Genomic DNA, 18,016 nt, shown 5'->3' with positions numbered 1-18,016 from the left:
TAAGCAAAGAACTGTAAAACGTTAGACTATGCAATGACTTTTCCATTAATGTTTATGATCTACTTATTAAATGCAATTGGACGTTATATGTATTGTACACAATCGCCTAAATTAATTTGCATTTTTTACAAGAATGTATGCAGAATGATCTTATGCAGATTGGTCAGTGTTCGCCGACTCAGAAACCTTCATAAAGACACTAAAGTTCATTGGAAAGCATCCTTTATAATAATCCGAACACCGTTATTCACAAGCAAAATTAAATTTGATAATTTAATGATTAATATGGCGAATGAAAGTGCCACAGGGCTCCACTACTTATCAAGGATTGGATTTCTTAGTTTGAAAACATACTTTTATTTATTTCCTTAATTTGAAAACATAATTTTTTAAACTTCAGTGTTTAACCTGAGGCACTCTTCTGAAAACCTCTTATCTAGGGGAACACTGAATGACCTGAATAAGTGTGCCGGCACACTTTTGACCAGGCTATGCTGTGCAACAGTGATTATTTTTACTTACTATTTAAATCAAAGAAAAATTAGAAATCCATACATAAATAACTAATAGCTAAATTAAACTAGCAGGTGAAAAAAGATCCGGACAACTGGATATCGGCATACTCGGAGTTCGGATAACAGAAGGAATTTTGTAATTCTATGCTTACGTTTTGACCTGAGGGTTCATTGTTTAGCAACAGACTTTCTTACTGACATTGAAGTATTAAATCTAATAGTGAATAGAATATAGTCTGTTACTTTAAAATAGGCATTGCAAGATCTTTACGATTCTCCTTTATTTACAATCTTAACGCGTGTCATTATTACGACAGAGAATTTATTTCGCTCAACTCATTTTGTATTATAATTCAAATCAATGTTTATTCATGCGTTTTTCACGAAGCGAAACACTCTAAATGGAAATGAAGATTAGACAGCTCCGGTATCGTTCGCAACTATCAATACCATGGTTACGAGGCAAACAGGACAAATGAAGTGCCTATTCTAATATTATAGACCAGAAGTGGCCAAAGCACGGTTCGCGAGCCGCGTGAGGCCCTGGCAGGCGAGTGGTGCGGCTCTTGTGCAAATACAATATATACATTTAAACTAACATTACTAAATGTCCTTCATTTCAAACTAATTTTACTACTTTTAAAATGATGTAAATATGGATTTGTGGTTTTGGGAAAATTTAGCTGTGGCTCTCGAATATTCCTGAACTCCAACATGCGGCTCTTAATGACATGAAGTTTGTCCACCCGTGTTATAGACTATAGCTGCTGATATGTAGAAGAAATTTCGTATACTGTTTTGGGAATAAGAATAATTCGATATATATAGAGCTTCGGTTTTATCGATATATAGAGCTATAGGTTATTACTTGGATATTGCTTAAACCGACCTGTAAATCTATAAATAATATAGCCACTAAATAATTCGCGTAACTAAAAATAAATAAGTAAATAAATAAATAAATAGAAATAAACAAAAGAAACCGTTCTTTAAAAGTGTGCCCTTATTTATTCTGTACTTTTCTGTTTTATTTAGTTACAGTTGTTGATATAGTAGTCTTTAACTGAAATGTATAAAATTCTTTTCTTAATTCATTAAATGGATTTATACGAACATTAATTTTTTTCTATCCTGCAGGAATATAGAAATATCCCCTACTTTTTTTTCCCCTTAAAAAAAAAAAAAAAAAAAAAAAAACTGAGGATAACTTTACTTTTCAGAGTACAAGGCGGGCGGCCAAATTAGTTTTCGTCCTTCCGTTAGAGTTATAACGAGAGAGTATTTACGTCGTTATTATTAAGTACTCTTGTGTGAACTCAGTAAAAACTTCCTCATCAGATAAGTGAAGCCGTTACCCGTTTTTAGAGATGTGAATGCATCGGAATTTTAAGCGTCACCTAGTAACGGATGACATAGCAGTTAATGTTATACATTAAAAATATATGAACATTCTACAAAAATTCATCACCTGAAAGTATAGAAGAGTTAATTCTTGCAGTTTCTGTTAAAAAAAAGAAAAAACAAAAGGAAAAGTAAAAAGAAACTAAGTTAAAAAAATTTTTTTTGTTGATTGAAAATGAGATTGAAAGAACTGAGTAATCAACCAATTAATTCGCCGAGAATGCTGTTTATAGAAATGTTTCAAAAGTTTCTTTAATTATATAATCAATATTTTAAATGAAAATAATAATCATGAAATTTTAAATACTCTGGCTTTTTATTTATTAGTCCAAACAAGCTATTAGTCTCGAACCGTGGTTTTCTATTTTTTATTTCAATGTGTTGTTTCACTTTTGAGTCTGCCAAAACGTAAGATATTATTTTTTCATATTAAATCTGTCTGTTATTAATTAACTGCAATAGATGCAGTTCTTAAGAATATTATTTTTTTTTACTTTTTAATCTGATTGATTTAAATAAAAATGCCTTATTTCATGATATATCTAATTAAAAACATTAAATATTTCTAGAGAATTACATTACACATTTTTAAAAAATTTTTTAAATATACAGAAGCTATATTATGATTATGATATAGAAGATATAGTAAGATCTCATGTTACTCCAAATGCCTATACATCCAATGTTCCACAAAATGTCCACTTGGGCCATCTCTTTCGGTAATCTCTGCTGATAAAGCAGACAATTTTTTTTCTATATGTTTTTAGAAAGATTTTTATTGTGAGAAATTGGCAAAACGGAATGAAAAACATTAAAATTCGCCAGGCAGATTTTAATCTTATTTCTGTTTGCGATCAGTAAAACAGCTAAAATTAGCGTTCGTGTTTTTAAATTTAACTGTAGGAAAAAGTTTTATATTAGAATAAGACTTGATTTCATTTCTCTAACATATAAATACGTCAAATGAGCCCTTAAAAAACCAATAAGAATGATAATATATTTGGGAAAATTATAATTTTGTGCGACGATTCTGATATATTCTTCAAATTATTTTCTGCAGATTTTTTTCCAGTGTAATTTAAGCTGGCCTACATTAAATTGCCTTTTCGAAATAAATTTATTTTACAAATCAAGTGAATTTTTCAGTTTAATATTAAATAAAGGAGAACTTTTATATCAATTACTACTTTCCCAGACCTTTAAAATTTAAGACTTGAGGCTCTCTTACTGATTTGTGTTCATTAAAAATTTTGTTAATCTGTTTTTCTCTTTATATAAGCTTGTTTATCATATGATGTCCATTTAAAGGGAAACATTCTTACAAACACACGTCTTCTGAGAGGAAAATTTAACAAGCACTTGCCATTTCATTAAGATAAATCATATTTAGCAACCTGAACCTTAACTTTCCTTATAAAGAATATAAAAAAAGAATTGAATTGAACGAGGAATCAACAAGGAATTTATATACAAAAGAATGGATTACGAAAATTCAGTACATAGTTGGATTTTTGCAATCGATTTCTTTGTAAATAAATGGTGTACTTGCTGAAAATTTAATAGTGAATACGCATCTTTATTCTAAAACAGTATTTTTCATGTGTTGTGAAAATATATAAAATAAAATACTAGCTTTAATTCTTAACTCTTCATTTTAATTTAAATATTTCTTCTTTCAGTTATGAAAACAGCAACTGTTCATAATAAACCACTCTCAACTCCATGATTTCAACACTAACAGCTATCGTAAACTTTTATATAACACTGGTGACCCCGATGGTTTTGCGAATGAAAAGATATCCAAATTGAAACTAAATACCTCTGAACTAAGATTTCATCTCGAACACATCGCATTTGCTTTCTGCTTTTCTTGCTAATTAGACACTGCTCTGCAGCTGCTTCTCTTCGTATTTTAATGACATCAAAAATATAAAAGCTCTGAAATAAATACGCTTTCTTTTTTAAGTTCTTTGTGGTTGCGAACATCAACAGTAAAGAGGAATATTTAATTTGGAAATGACTGCAACTACTTGTTTATACTTCAACATCATGATCTCAATAAATTCCAAATTATATATACAGATAAGAATGATTTACAAATTACTGATAAAAATGTAAAAGCAGGTAGAGGGGACCGAATTAAATAGAATTTGTAATGGTGTATAGATACCGAAATGGTGTTCTGATCTGATGCTGTTTAGCAGCAGTTAAAAGCATTCCCCTGGCCTAAAGTATAATTCCCTGAGCGAATTCGAAGTGGTAAGCGTTATCCACGTATACAAAACTCGACGACATGCATTTTATTTGTTACGCTGCAAACGTAAATGAAGTAGTTGTTCAAAGGAGATACTCAGAAATCGTTAATACCCCCCCCTTTTTTTTTTAGCTATATTATTGAGCATAATTTCCTTTACATTTACGTGCTATACAATTCAATAGCAAAATTACAAAAAGTTTGAAAGTATCATGGCAGGATATGTTTAGTATTCTCGATGCGATGGAAAGTGTTAGCAAAACATTTTTCTATTTTGTTTTTCAATCTTTTCTCAGTTCATGATATCAGTGTTCAGTTTTCTTAGTAATATAGCATTTTTTTGTCTTTTTCGTTTTGATTGTAAAGTCCGTTAATTAAATAGCATGTTTATCGCTCTTACGCGACACAAAATTCAGTTCAAGACCAAAATTACAAAATATTTAAAAACAGCGTATCTTTAGAATTCGCGATAGACAGACAGCCTCGCGCGTTGGAGATAAAAATGTTTTATTCCCTACAGTGTTACTACTGCTCGCTTTTAGATTGTCCAGTTTGTTGATAAAAAAATTAATTAAAGTTTTACAAAATATTAAATATAAATATGAAATAAAATTAATTAAAGTTTTACAAAATATGAAATATAAAATTAGATTTTCAAAAGTATATCTTCGGACGGAGAACTACGTTATTCAAAATTTGTTGGCCTTAGTAACCTTCGTTTCTTTCACAATGCGAGGAATATACATAAATACATGCAGATTCTTCAATATTTAATTTCTGCGATAATATTTGGTGGCAACAGTTTGAAAAATGCTATAGCCATTTCAACAATCTGAAAAGTGATACAACTTTTTATGGTGCACAACGCTAACTTCCGTTTCCAGACTAATAGCCCAATCAGGCTAACGCCTTTTTGGGCTTCTAATGGGTTCCAAGAAAAATCAAGTGAAATTTCAACTTCAACAAAAAAGGGCTCAAGCAATCAAACCGTAATTCTCTTTTTACGGTATAAAATACCGTAATTAATATGAGATTTAGCTCAGAGACTAAAGAGCCTTCCGATTATGCTATATTTTATTGAGATTCAATATTTTAATTCCCTATATTAATTTTCAAATCAAAATTTAAAGCTAATTTTTGCCTAAATAATCTTTTTCATAAGAATGATTTTCAATTAAACCACTGTTAAAATAAATTATTAATTTGAAAATATGCCTTTATATTAAATTCTTTAAAAAAATGCCTTTTGACGATTGCTTTGTCAAGTTGGCAGTTAAAAATGTGACCTGGCATCAAGTCACTTTTATGATCTCTCAGGCCCTCTTTACTTCATTTGGTTCCCAAGCTGACAGGTGAAGATAAATGACCAACGTTAAACCGATCCTAGCTGGACCTTTTTATCTTTGTCAGCTAGTTTAAAGACCCATGTATTATCCTCTGAGACACATTTTTATTTTATCTGAGATTCACTTTTAGAAAACAGTTTGTTAAAGCAGACAGCTATGGAACATAAAAAGAGGCAGTGGTAAAGTTCATGTATTTATGTAAGCTGCCTTATCCACTTCAACATTTATAGAATTCCTGGACGTGACTGAATTGCAACACAATTTCTTGCCAGTTTCAGAATGAATTCCAGAAGAGTTCATTGGTGCTGCCATCTATCATAATTTTAATGAAGTATACTAAAGACAGTAAAATTAATTTTACTTTTATGATGGTGTTGCCATCTATTGTTGTGGTCATTAACTATACTACAGTCCAAATTATTATATCAATTAATTTATAGTAAAAATTAGACTGTTTTTAGTTCGCATTAATTTTGCATGCTTTATTCAAATTCATAGCGATTTCATCTTTAATTTGTTAAATACGTTTTGCATAGTACAGCTATAAAAATTTACTTACTAATTTTATTAATTACCAACAATTATTTCCAGTGCAGGATTTACGTATATGTTACACAAGCTAAGTGCCCTCGCTTCCTTGCAGGGCCTCCCGAAAAGCGCTTTAGGTATCCAAAAATTTTATTTTGCACTGACACTTGACTTTATTTTGCATATAATATCTGGACTTATAAAGGGCCGCACATCTCAAATAGCTTAGGGCCTTATCAAGTCTAAATCCGGCTTTATTATTTATTATCAATTATCTGAATGACCTCTTTATTACGTTCTCTTATTTCAGTGCTATAATTATTTAAAATAATTGAGTGCTGTGTTTTTTTAAATATTCTTAATTTTAATGTATAGTCATTAACATCTATCTACTTGCTTTCAGATCCCCGTGCAAAGGACTGGCCACTTACCGGAAGCCCTTTTCCAATGTTAACTATCATAGCTTCTTATTTATACTTTGTGAAAGTATTTGGTCCGGCATACATGAAAGACAGAAAACCTTTCCAGATTAACGGAATCATCGTAGCCTATAATCTTCTTATGGTTATACTAAGTGCCTTTTTCTTTTTCTATGTAAGTATACTTCATTGTTGATAAATTGCTGCTAATGAATGCTTAGAATATCGCCTGAATTTTTTAGCCATCCTTCCTTCAGTCTTTAGTTACATTTTACTAAGCACTGTTTCGCAGAACACTGTAACACTCCTAGAGGTCATAGGACATCCTCTAGAAGAACTCTGTGCAACTCCAGTAGAAGCTCCTCAAATCAAAATTCAAATGAAATTACATGTATCATAAAGGCATATTTAAAAGAATATTAAAAAATGTTGCTTTTTTTGTCCGTACTGCCTTTGTGTCTGTACCCCTTTTCAAATAAAAGCATGTTGCCAACAAATGTTATAGCCATGCAATAATTTGAAAGGTATAAAACATAACGAATAAAAGAAAAAAATGTATAGCAATGTTTAGCATTCTATTTGGAAATCTTAAAGGTATGATGTTTTTAAATATTTTATCATTTTACTGTTGAATTAATTTTGGAGTAAGGGTGAAGAAGGAGGAATAAAATTAACACACAACACTCTATCGAAAATTCTAAAATATTTACTTTTAAAAATTTTGTGATTTTAATGGCGAATGTTTTGTAGCGTGAGGGCAAGCAAACCGATATTTAATATAAAGTTAAAAAGATAAAAAAAAGTTGTGTTAGTAGGAGTAAATCCAATAGCATATTGGTAAACTGCGAGCACAAAATGAGAGCAAAAAATCCTCCAGTGGAAACTTAAAATCCGAAAGAAAATTAATTAAAATTTGAATTCTTTTAATTTGTTTTGGTAACCTAAATATATGGTATGATAATAAACTTCAATGCATAAAAACAATATTTTTAATCTAAATAATGAAGAGTGTTTTATATTCATAGAGGTAAAGTTCGTTGTTTTCAGTAAACTTTTGATAAGAAATCTGCAGTTCCTGAAAACTGCAGGCAAAGATCTCTTTGGGCATCACACGGAAACCCTCGTTCCATAATTTTGAATGTCTGCTATATCCGAAAATCTTTGTCTTTTAGAATAATAATAAAATGAAATGAAGAAAATATAGAGAATAATAATACACGTAATACAAAGACGTCTGTTGGGGCGGGATCACTGAAGTATGGTGGATGATCGAGGGATACGAGTCTTCAGACCTCAAATATTTTCAGGATGAGGACTGGGAGTCATCACTGAGAAGGAGCCAAAAGCTCGCCTTGGCTTATTCTGGACCGGAATGAAGAATCCTTTTTAAGATATTTGTCTGAGCATCCTTTTGTATGATAGTATTAATTTATGATTTTTATGGCTAACATCGTCTTCACTTTTTCAATATTTTCGTCAGTAAGAGATGTCGTGGGTCAATAACTTCAATGCAACGTCTTCAATGGAATCCCGTTCATCCCGATTAACGTATAAAACATTCGTAAACGCATATTAAGGATATGGCTTTATCCCCATAGGCTTGTTTCAGCGTATCATGACATTTCTTCCACAAATTTACCAAGCTTAAAACAGAATTTTAACACCGTTCTCTTCTCCGATTTTAACAGCTTTTGTTGTGCTGTTGGACGCTAAGTTATCAGTAAGCCAGAAGTCCATATACTGCCTATTCCTACGCCGCTTTCAGACGTGCTCACACAATGCTATGGAATATCGTTTCCACGTTTCGTCATTTTCCCATCATTTCGCGTGCGCATCATATGATGTCTTTCAATGGATTGCAGATTAATTTTTGGACTACTACATAATAGTTAATGAAAATAGCAACAGATGGCAGAACCAACGAAATGTTTCAATACAGTTTGGCAAAAAAATGCTATTAAGAGTTTCGATTTTTTGCATTTACTAAAAACTTTTTTTTTTTTTTTTAAATCAAAGCAAATGTAATAGACAAAGAAATTATTTCAAGAGTTACATAAATAAATATTAACCATGTAATGCTAAATTTTCTCTATAAAATTACTCATACCTACAATGAAATGATAGTAGTAATCCATGTGCAGTAAAAAATTACGTTCTTTTCTTAATGCACGTTTTTATTAAACGTAAATGAAACTAATATATTCAAAGCTTTCAGTTTAAAATGCTTAACATATCTTAGATTAGAATTCAAAAAGTTTGAATGAGGAAAAAAAGCATTTAAAACCTTTCTGGTGGTTTTCCTCCGAGATTACAAATGCTATGAAAATCGAAATCCCACGAGGTGTTGTAGATGAAAGGTGTAGTAAGAAACAAAAAAGTTATTTCCATTCTGATATTATTTTTTTTTTTTTTTGTATGTCCCACAGTAAAATCTAGTAAATAAAGGAATGAGAATTGGTCTCAATATTTATTTTCAAGTTTCGTCACTCCTGCGAAATTTTCTTATATTTCTTTTTAGTTTAAAGTGATTTAGCGCTTACTTTAAAATATTACAATTTTCTGAATAAATGTCAGTATGAAAATTTTAATATACAGCCGTCAATTCGTTTTAATTACAGATTATGAGTAACAGAAATTTCTCGCAGATACCCTTTTTTAGATTTGAGGCAGGAACTACGTATTCTTTAATTTGCGTTATTTTTATATTTAACGTTTTGAAAAATATGTAGGAAATAATTTTTAAGTTGTAAAATTTTGTTTTATTGGAGAAAAAATAATTTTTCTTTTTTTTTTCTCTTCCTTTCTTCCTTCCCGTCCCTTATTTGAGACCTATCAACTGCTTTCAGATCGTAGATTTGGCCCGCACGCAATCTGAGTTTGAAACCACATCTTATAAACTTAGTCATTGCTAACTAAGCTATATGAAGTATGGAAAACTATACCATACATGAAAATTTCGCTTGCAGTATTGTCTTTTGATGAAAATTCTTTAGAGTGTTATAGAAGAACACAGTTCTTCTAAAGAATATTTTAATGAGAGGAATTCTTTGCTCTGAAAATTCAAATTGCACTAATATTCTTCTAAAAAAACAATAAAGTTTTATCGTTTCAGAAGAACCTAAGAATTTAAATGCAGCAGGCATTATTTGAAAAGACAAAATATTCATATGGCTAAGGAGAAGTTTGAGAAATATAAATATTTCAGAAACTATAAGCTAAAGTTCTTTGTTTAATAAAAAAAATCTTCAAATCAATTTAATTCTAATGCTGTAAATTTTGTATTAATCATTATATATAAACATTTCTGTTTGAATTTAAATTACTTATTTCTTTATTTTCAGGGTGGTAGTAAGACTTATTTATCAGGGAAATACAATTGGATGTGTGAACCAGTTAATTATTCTACTGACGAAGAAAGTTTACTAGTAAGTCTTTTTGAAATGTAAATTTTTATACAAGCATTTTCAGTCGTTATTTATCAAATTAGTTTTAGTTAGAAATAGAAATATTTTTTATCTTATATTTATGATTTCTTGATAATAATTCTATTTCTTATTAAAATTATTCTTTAAGCAAATTCAAAACGATAAATTGACTGGATATAAAAACATTATTTTAGAGCTATAACAATTTTACGTTGTTACAGCCTCGAAAAGTTAAATAATATCATCATTACAATAGTCAAATTGCATTCAGTTAAAGGAACACATTTGAATGTTGTGGTCTTTGATTTTGTATTACACATTAATAAACGTAAAATAAATATTGATTAAAAACTTGTATTTTCTTATCTAAAATGTAATGCAGTAGACGAAGACTCATGAACTCCCTTATCTGTAAGAAATTCAAAACGTTTCGAAGTTTTATCTGCTAATTTTCAATTATTTCTGAGTTAAGAAACATAAATCCATTAGAAAAAATACTTTTAATTAGGAAGAGAGTTAATCAAATTGAAGAAGAATCTAACAAGAGACCCATTAAAAAGGTAAAGGTAAATGTTATTAATATTTGCGACTTTATTTGTATTCTAGAAAAATATTTGTTTCATGCAAAGATTAATAGTTATTCAGTGTTTTTATTTCAAATATTCTGGATAAATTGACACAGTTACAAAAGGTTTTTATGTCATTATCTCTTCTTCCTTCATTTTTTCTTGTTAAAAAATTTTTTAAAGCTACTTATTTGTAATTTAATATAGGTATTTTTAATATGTTTTTCGGCATTTATACTGATTATAATGTTAAAAATATTTTTTTTTACAGTTAGTGAACATAGGCTGGTGGTATTTAATGCTGAAAATTGCTGAATTTGCTGACACGGTTAGTATTAGTTGTCTTCTTAACTATTACCTTTCGTAAACTTACAAATCAAATTTTCTTCGTGAAAAATACTAAAAGTTATATAATATTTCTTAAAATTATAATCGATACTTTTTTACAACATTAAAAAGTTCTGAAGAAAATGTATCATTAATACTGTAGAATGATAATTCTATGAGAAAGGGAAAAAATCTAAATTAGGTTAAGAGAAATTTTAAATTTCAGTTTAAAATAGATTTTAAAATTACATAGAAATTTTAAATTTATCTTTTTTGTCTTTTACAAATTTAGCAGTGCTTTCGAAATTTTACAGAAAGCACTGTTAATTTATTGTATTTTTTAGCATTTTTAGCGTTTAATGGTAAAAAAGCACTTGAATACAACTTACATATCACTTACAATGTTCTTTTTCTTTTACAGATATTTTTTGTATTAAGGAAAAAGTTTAATCACATTAGCACACTTCACGTTGTTCATCACACATCTGTTGCTTGGGGAGTTTGGATTGGACTCAAATTTGGACCAGGTAATAAAATATTTTATAAAATACGTTATTACAAATCGTAATTACATTACTGATACAGTTCTTAAAAAATGTTATTTAATAAAATGTTTTTTCACTACTACCGCTACTACTTACCACTACCCCAAACTACTGCTACTACTATTACATATAATAACAATAATCATATAATTCTGCAATTCGTCTGTACTCAAAAAAGCAAAAATAGTTTATTTTAAAAGTCCAGTGTCTGGATATTTGTTATAAATTATAATTCAAACATTTGTAGGGAACAGCCAAACTTCTTGGTTATTTGGCTATCTCATCCTCGAGGTCATTACGCAGAGTGCACCATTGGAAGCGACCGATTTTACACTCGTAAGAGTAGAATATAGACAATTGTGTACATCCATGCTTTCTCCGGGATTCAAACCTGAGTCCTACGCTGTGGCAGCTGTCTTTCCTTCCACCGTGACGAAAAGAATGATTTAATTTAGATTTAGGAGAGATTAACGCTGTATTATAAAGACTTTTCTGTAAAAAGAGAGCAGCAGGAAATTAATTCATAAAACTTATCAAAGGATATCATATTTGCATTAGTAAAAGGCTGAAATAATTTTTTTACGTATGCGGACGTAAATTTCAAGTTTTACATTAGGTTATGAAAAATTACAGATTTATTTAGGATTTTTATACCTTGATAGCGTAAGTGTTTAAAATTCTCAACTAGAAGTATGAACAAGTTAAAAAGCTCCTCGGGTAGTCCTTAAGTATAATTACAGTTGTGTAATATAAAACGAAGTGCTGAATTATTTTCTTTAATTATTTTAAATTAGCTAAGCCTTAATTTCGTTTTAACATGAATTTTGTATAGGGATTGAAACGAAGGGGGGGGGAAGAATTAAATCAATTTTAATCTTAGTTTTTTTGGTTATTTTATATACATGGGGAGTATGCTAGAAAATAGATGCTTATGTAAAAAGCTTAACAGTAAGAAAACGTATTTTAAAGAAAAAAAATGAAAAATTACTCAACCGTATTTTATTAATAGAAATTCTTAAAAAAACGAGTCACTTAGGCCGCTTAACTTTAGTTTGACATTACTCTTTCTTTTTTGAACTGCAATTATCCAGCCTTGACCCATCCGATATTTCAGTTATTCGAATGGCATGTCTTTTCTAAGAAAACTAATATTAAGATTCTCTTGTGTTTATGTGTCCTTAAATTTTAACATCGTAGAATCCATTTTTTTAGATATTAGGAATCAAATGAGTACAACATATAAATTGGATTACAGTGCCAATTTAGTACAGTGCTACATTGAGTGCATATTTAAGCTAGAGAAAAAAACAACAACTTGGTAATCCAAACTTTAAAAATATCTGTATAAGCTATGGCCTTAGTTAGACTGGGTATTTAGTGTTATTCTTCAGAATCAAATACAATGTTTTCTCAGTCATATAATTTATAACGAGTTTTCACAAATCATAAGTTACACTTTTTTTTAACTGTCAAACAATTTTCATGATTTCCATGTCTTAACGAAAAATAAGAGGAAATCAAGGTCAATAAATACTAATTCTTTCAACAGCAACAAAATAATATGAATTTTAATTATGTTAAGAAATGTTGTGTATTTGTAAGTAAAAATTAATACTTTTGAAATGTATTTCATGTTCCCTGTTTTTAATATTTGAATAGGAGGACACAATGCTTTCTTCCCCTTCATCAACTGCTTTATTCACATGATCATGTACAGTTACTACTGCCTGGCAGCTCTTGGACCTCACATGCAGAAATATCTCTGGTGGAAAAAATACTTGACACAAATGCAAATGGTAAGACAGTTGAAGAAAAGTTGAAGATTACAGACTTTTCGTCTTCTACCCTCAGTCGAGTCCCCATCCTGCTCCTTCTCTTATCGTTTTGATCTGCTATAGCTTTCTAATCTAACGAAAGCGTGACTTGAATTAGTTCTGTTATCTAGTTATAGAATGGTTCACAGTCCCTCGCTGCACCCCTCTGAGGAATGTAGGTCAAAGCGGGAGACTGTGCCCCCATACGTGAGAAGAAATTGCAAAGATATTTTTTATGGTTACGCCCGTTTGTCATCTACTATGATCTTAATTACCTTGCCTTAAATTTCTTCAGCATTTTGGAATTTCTTATACATTTTCACATATTATCATCGAGCAGGAAAATGATACTAAAGAAGTCTTCCGAGTAAATAGCTCAAAGCGATAAATAAGAGCACGCCACACCTAATCTTAATTTACTTCAATTAGTCTTTGCAAGGGAGACATAAATCATAAGTCAAATTAATAAATGGTGAAGCCAGTTTTCACATTTTAAACTGGAACTAAGTTAATGAGGACTTGTTGAAGTTCAGTCAATCTTTGCAGAATGGTTTTTCCAGACTGAAGACCTTCATCAACACCTTTTAGGCTCTTATGCTCCGAGACAGTCTTATAGTTCTGTCTCTATTTTCTAAAGTTAAAATTAAATAGTTTAAGTGCTTAGAAAATATTTTTAGCCACCTAGATTTGAGCTTTCGGAATTTCAAATATCTCAATGACTTCCAGTTCAGATACAGACTTCTGGAGGATGCCTGCTTCGTCGTTTTGGCTTGCGTGATTCTTGTGTAATTTAAGCCGATTTGTTATCTTCGACTCACCAGGGCCTTTCCTGAAAGCAGTTACACTGAGCATTTTGTCGGCATCGGTAGAAATATTTTCCATCAGTTTTTTGTTCTCCAGAGCTAATGTATGGCGTTGAGCTTTTCTCCTTTGAGTTGATCTTCTCTTTGAGTTCTTCAGGAAATAATCTGCTCTTCAAAATTTTTCCTCGAAATAACTTTTGTTTTCTTGGTTGTAATAATCTGTTTTGTTGGTAGATCCGTCAGAAAAGTTTTCCATCCGGTTTCTTGTTTTCTAGAGTTGATGGTATGCAGTTTTTATCCTTTGTATTCGAAAATCGGGTTTCTCTGTGAAATTTTTGAGAAGTAATCTTAAGACTCAATCTTTTATGAATATTATTAACAGTTGTATGTATTTTCTCTTCTGGAATTTTAAGCTTTTTACTGCGAATTATTACTTTGAGCTCAGTATTACTATTTATTGTACAACATAAGTAAAGGATCGAAAGCTTCTTTAATATAAATACCCAGACTGCAAGCCAAAGTGTAACAGGTCTTAGTAACAAGGTTTAATAGTTCTTATGGCTTATCGCATTTTATAATTTTTTCTTAGGTTACCACTTAAAAATTATAAAATGCGAGTTTTATTTAAGCAAAATTTTGTAACTTGCGCTAAAACTGCTAAATAATAAACCAATAAATTATCATTAGGGATGAGTTTTAGATTATACTGATTTAAAATGCTAATATATGTTGTACAATAAATAGTACAATAAATAGTACATTATATGTTGTACAATAAATAGTAATACTGAGCTCAAAGTAATAATTCGCAGTAAAAAGCTTAAAATTCCAGAAGAGAAAATACATACAACTGTTAATAATATTCATAAAAGATTGAGTCTTAAGATTACTTCTAAAAAAACTCACATAGAAACCCGATTTTCGAATACAAAGGATAAAATATACTGTCAATTTTTTTTCTTTTGTTAAATTTCTGTTCCTTGGAGCTAATACATAAAAAACTTTTTCTAATAATAAATTATATCTATATCTATATATATTAAAACATAAACAGAAAGAAGGAAAGACTATTAAGAATCCTGCGCTTAGGCTGCAATGGTTTAATTAAACATAATCATAAGAATGAAAGGGGTATACTCCTATTATGATTCCAGTATTTCAATAAAGCCAAAAATAAAGAAAGCCAATAAAGAAAATTAAGAATTAAAATTTGAAGTCTACATAAATTCCAATTTATAAAGTCGTAATACGTAAGGAAAGATAGAAAAATTTAAATCAAAAATAAAATAAAAATTGATATTATTTAAAAGTTTTTGAAATATAGTAAAGGAAACGTGGCAGATGGAAAAAATTGCCCTACAAGCACTGGCTAATAGTAATAGAAATGCATATAAACTGAAGCAAACACTGCAAATAATAATTATAGCCATATACAGAAAATGACCTAAAAATGAACCATTGAAAAGATTGCGAAACAATACTGATTCTTCAGGAAAGTAGCTTATTTCATAGTCTTTCCAATTGTTCAGACATCGTGTTTCGTCCTTGCCATGCATATGTAAATTAGAAATAAAAAATAAAAAAAAATTATATTTATAATATTCAATTCCCTATATTTAGCTAACTCATATGCATTAATTCCCCTATACGATGTAGTAAATCAATTTAAAAATTATTTGGAACATCATATATGATGTGGCTTTCTTATTTTTGATTTATTGAAATATTGGAATTTCAATAGGAGTATTCCCTTTTCATTCTTTTGTATATATATATTCAGGATTTTATAATTAATTTTTACTTAGGCTTCAGTATAATTTTATTAATGAAAAAAAAATTATGAATTTTACGCATTTAACTAATGCAAAGGTATTATCTGATTAATGAAATTATGTTCCTTTTTAATCTGTTAATGCTAAAACTAACGAAAAATAATTGCAGCTTTAATAAGAATTTATTACTTTTGTAATTTTCGTAAGGATGTCCAAATTTCTGCATAAGGTATCCAAATTATGCATTCTGTTAAAAGAAAATCTATTGCTGTAAAGCGTTTTAGCAAATTAAAGATAAAATTTACGAAATCGTATTTTTATGCGCTTTTGTTCGGTTTTATTTCATTGTGTATCCCCATTTCTTTACGTTGTTTTACTATGAAATTTAAATAAATGTATAAAATAAATTTATAACTGATCTGTTTTTTCCCCTTGTTTTTAAATAGATCCAGTTCATCATTGCTACAATTCACGCTGCCATACCTATATTTTATGACTGCGGTTTCCAACCTGTATTTGCTTACATCATCATTTTCCACGCCATTTTGTTCTTCGTCATGTTCTACAACTTCTACAGGAAAACATATAACGAAGAACTCCGAATGAAAAACCAGAGTAAAAAGTTCTTAGAAGAGATGAAAAAAGCCGAAGAATTGAAGAAAAATCAGTCAGCAAAGGAGCTTAAAAATGAACAGAAGAAAGTTAAATAAACAACATTTTTTATGTTAAAAAAAGAGGTTTTTAAAGCACCGGACTAAGGCATATTCAAGGTCTAGTACCGGTAGAAAACGTATTCAGGGTTTATTTTATTTCTTTTGCTAGGAATAATAAAATTTTATGTGTTTGTGGAAAAATGAATGAAATCAAACTAAAAGAATAATGCTGCAAACGTATTTAATACAAAATTACCAAAAGTTTAATCAATATATATGTATATATGTGTGTGTAGAGTTATCGTGAAGCAATAGTTATAAAAATCAAGTAATATTTATTGCGGTGGAAGTAAAGGGAGGTGGGAGGATTCGAGAATTTAAAAGGAGCATTTACAAATATTTTTATAGTGCTGCCACCTAGTGTAAGACATATCAGTCAAAAGCATAAATATGTATAAAAATTCTCCACTAAAATAAATATAACTTGCTTTTTCCTACACCTGAACAAAATAAAAGTATAGTGTAGTACTATTATGTTTTCTCATAACTTTGCATGTATATTTGCCACCCAAATTTCTAAATTTTAATCCATTGCAAAACTTTTCTCATTTTTAAAATATCGAATGTTGTTTTGCTTATTTCCTAATTGAATATTTCTTTAAATTAAAATTTTCCCAAGTGGTAAATTTTTCATTCTATCAAATATTTTATGTACTTAATTGCCTGCTATATTGTTACTTTGTTATGATGTATATAATATCTTCCATGTTATTTCAAATGTGTTAATAATGTTTAATGTATGTTATTGTGTTGCTTGTGAAATTAAAATGCAGAGCATCATTATTAAGTTAAATTATTATTAAAGTTATCATTATTAAAGTTGTTTTTATATTACCATAATTCTCCTCTGAGAATGATAATGATATCAAATAAAAACATTGACATATGTGATAAAAACGGAAATATTAAGCATCTGAAATTTTATTTAATAACTGTTCATTTTTTAATAATTTTTTCAACTAAACATATAGTTTCAAATAATTTCTGAGCAATAATCAGTATTTCAGAAAAAGAAAGAAAACTGCCCTTTGATATTGAAAAACGTGTCTCTTGTAAGGAATACATGTATTTAACCTTTCAGTGGGTGCGGTGTATCTGAAGCTACGTTCTACACTGAAATGAATGGGAGAGGAGCGGAGAGTTGTAGCACAAACTGAAGGGTTAAATACCAAATAATTCTGAAAATTGACAGCAAAAAACGCTGTCCTTGTTTTGATTTCATTTTGTCGTCTTTTTTGTGTTTGAATTTGAACTTGTCATTATGTATCAATTTAAACGGTGTTATGTCTTGTAATATAATGTTTGGAATGGCTCATTAGTTCATACTGTAAATATGTTCATTTATTAAAAATAAAATCATACCGTTCATTCAGACTGGTATTCCAATTATTTAACATGATTATTTTCTATTACATTGTTTATCAATTCTTTGATGCAAATTTTTTTTTGATTGACAAGACGAGCTAATACCTATTATATCTCGCGACGAGTGATCTGGAGTTTTTTAATATAAATACTATATTATCACTCAGCTTGTAATACCTAATTAACTATTCAATTAATCTTCCTGAGGAATTTTCAGCTTTGT

The 18,016-nt window shown here is 29.5% G+C and overlaps 1 protein-coding gene across 1 annotated transcript in view; it reads left to right on the top strand.

Moving 5' to 3' along the window:
• Positions 1-17,800, top strand: part of LOC118183278 (very long chain fatty acid elongase AAEL008004-like) — a 54,258-nt gene extending 36,458 nt beyond the window's left edge. The window contains exons 3-8 of the mRNA XM_035352756.2: positions 6,448-6,638; positions 9,805-9,888; positions 10,726-10,782; positions 11,203-11,308; positions 12,986-13,122; positions 16,162-17,800. Coding sequence (XP_035208647.1) covers positions 6,448-6,638; positions 9,805-9,888; positions 10,726-10,782; positions 11,203-11,308; positions 12,986-13,122; positions 16,162-16,425 — 839 coding nt within the window. The 3' untranslated portion in view covers positions 16,426-17,800. The remainder of the gene's footprint in view (positions 1-6,447; positions 6,639-9,804; positions 9,889-10,725; positions 10,783-11,202; positions 11,309-12,985; positions 13,123-16,161) is intronic.
• Positions 17,801-18,016: the final 216 nt, after the last annotated feature.

The sequence above is a fragment of the Stegodyphus dumicola genome, chromosome 9 (assembly GCF_044657685.1).
Source record: "Stegodyphus dumicola isolate Sdum_Otavi_A_Nest chromosome 9, ASM4465768v1".
Classification (NCBI taxonomy): Eukaryota; Metazoa; Arthropoda; class Arachnida; order Araneae; family Eresidae; genus Stegodyphus; species Stegodyphus dumicola.
The sequence above is the reverse complement of the archived record's forward strand: the minus strand, read 5'-3'. Positions and strand labels throughout refer to the sequence as shown.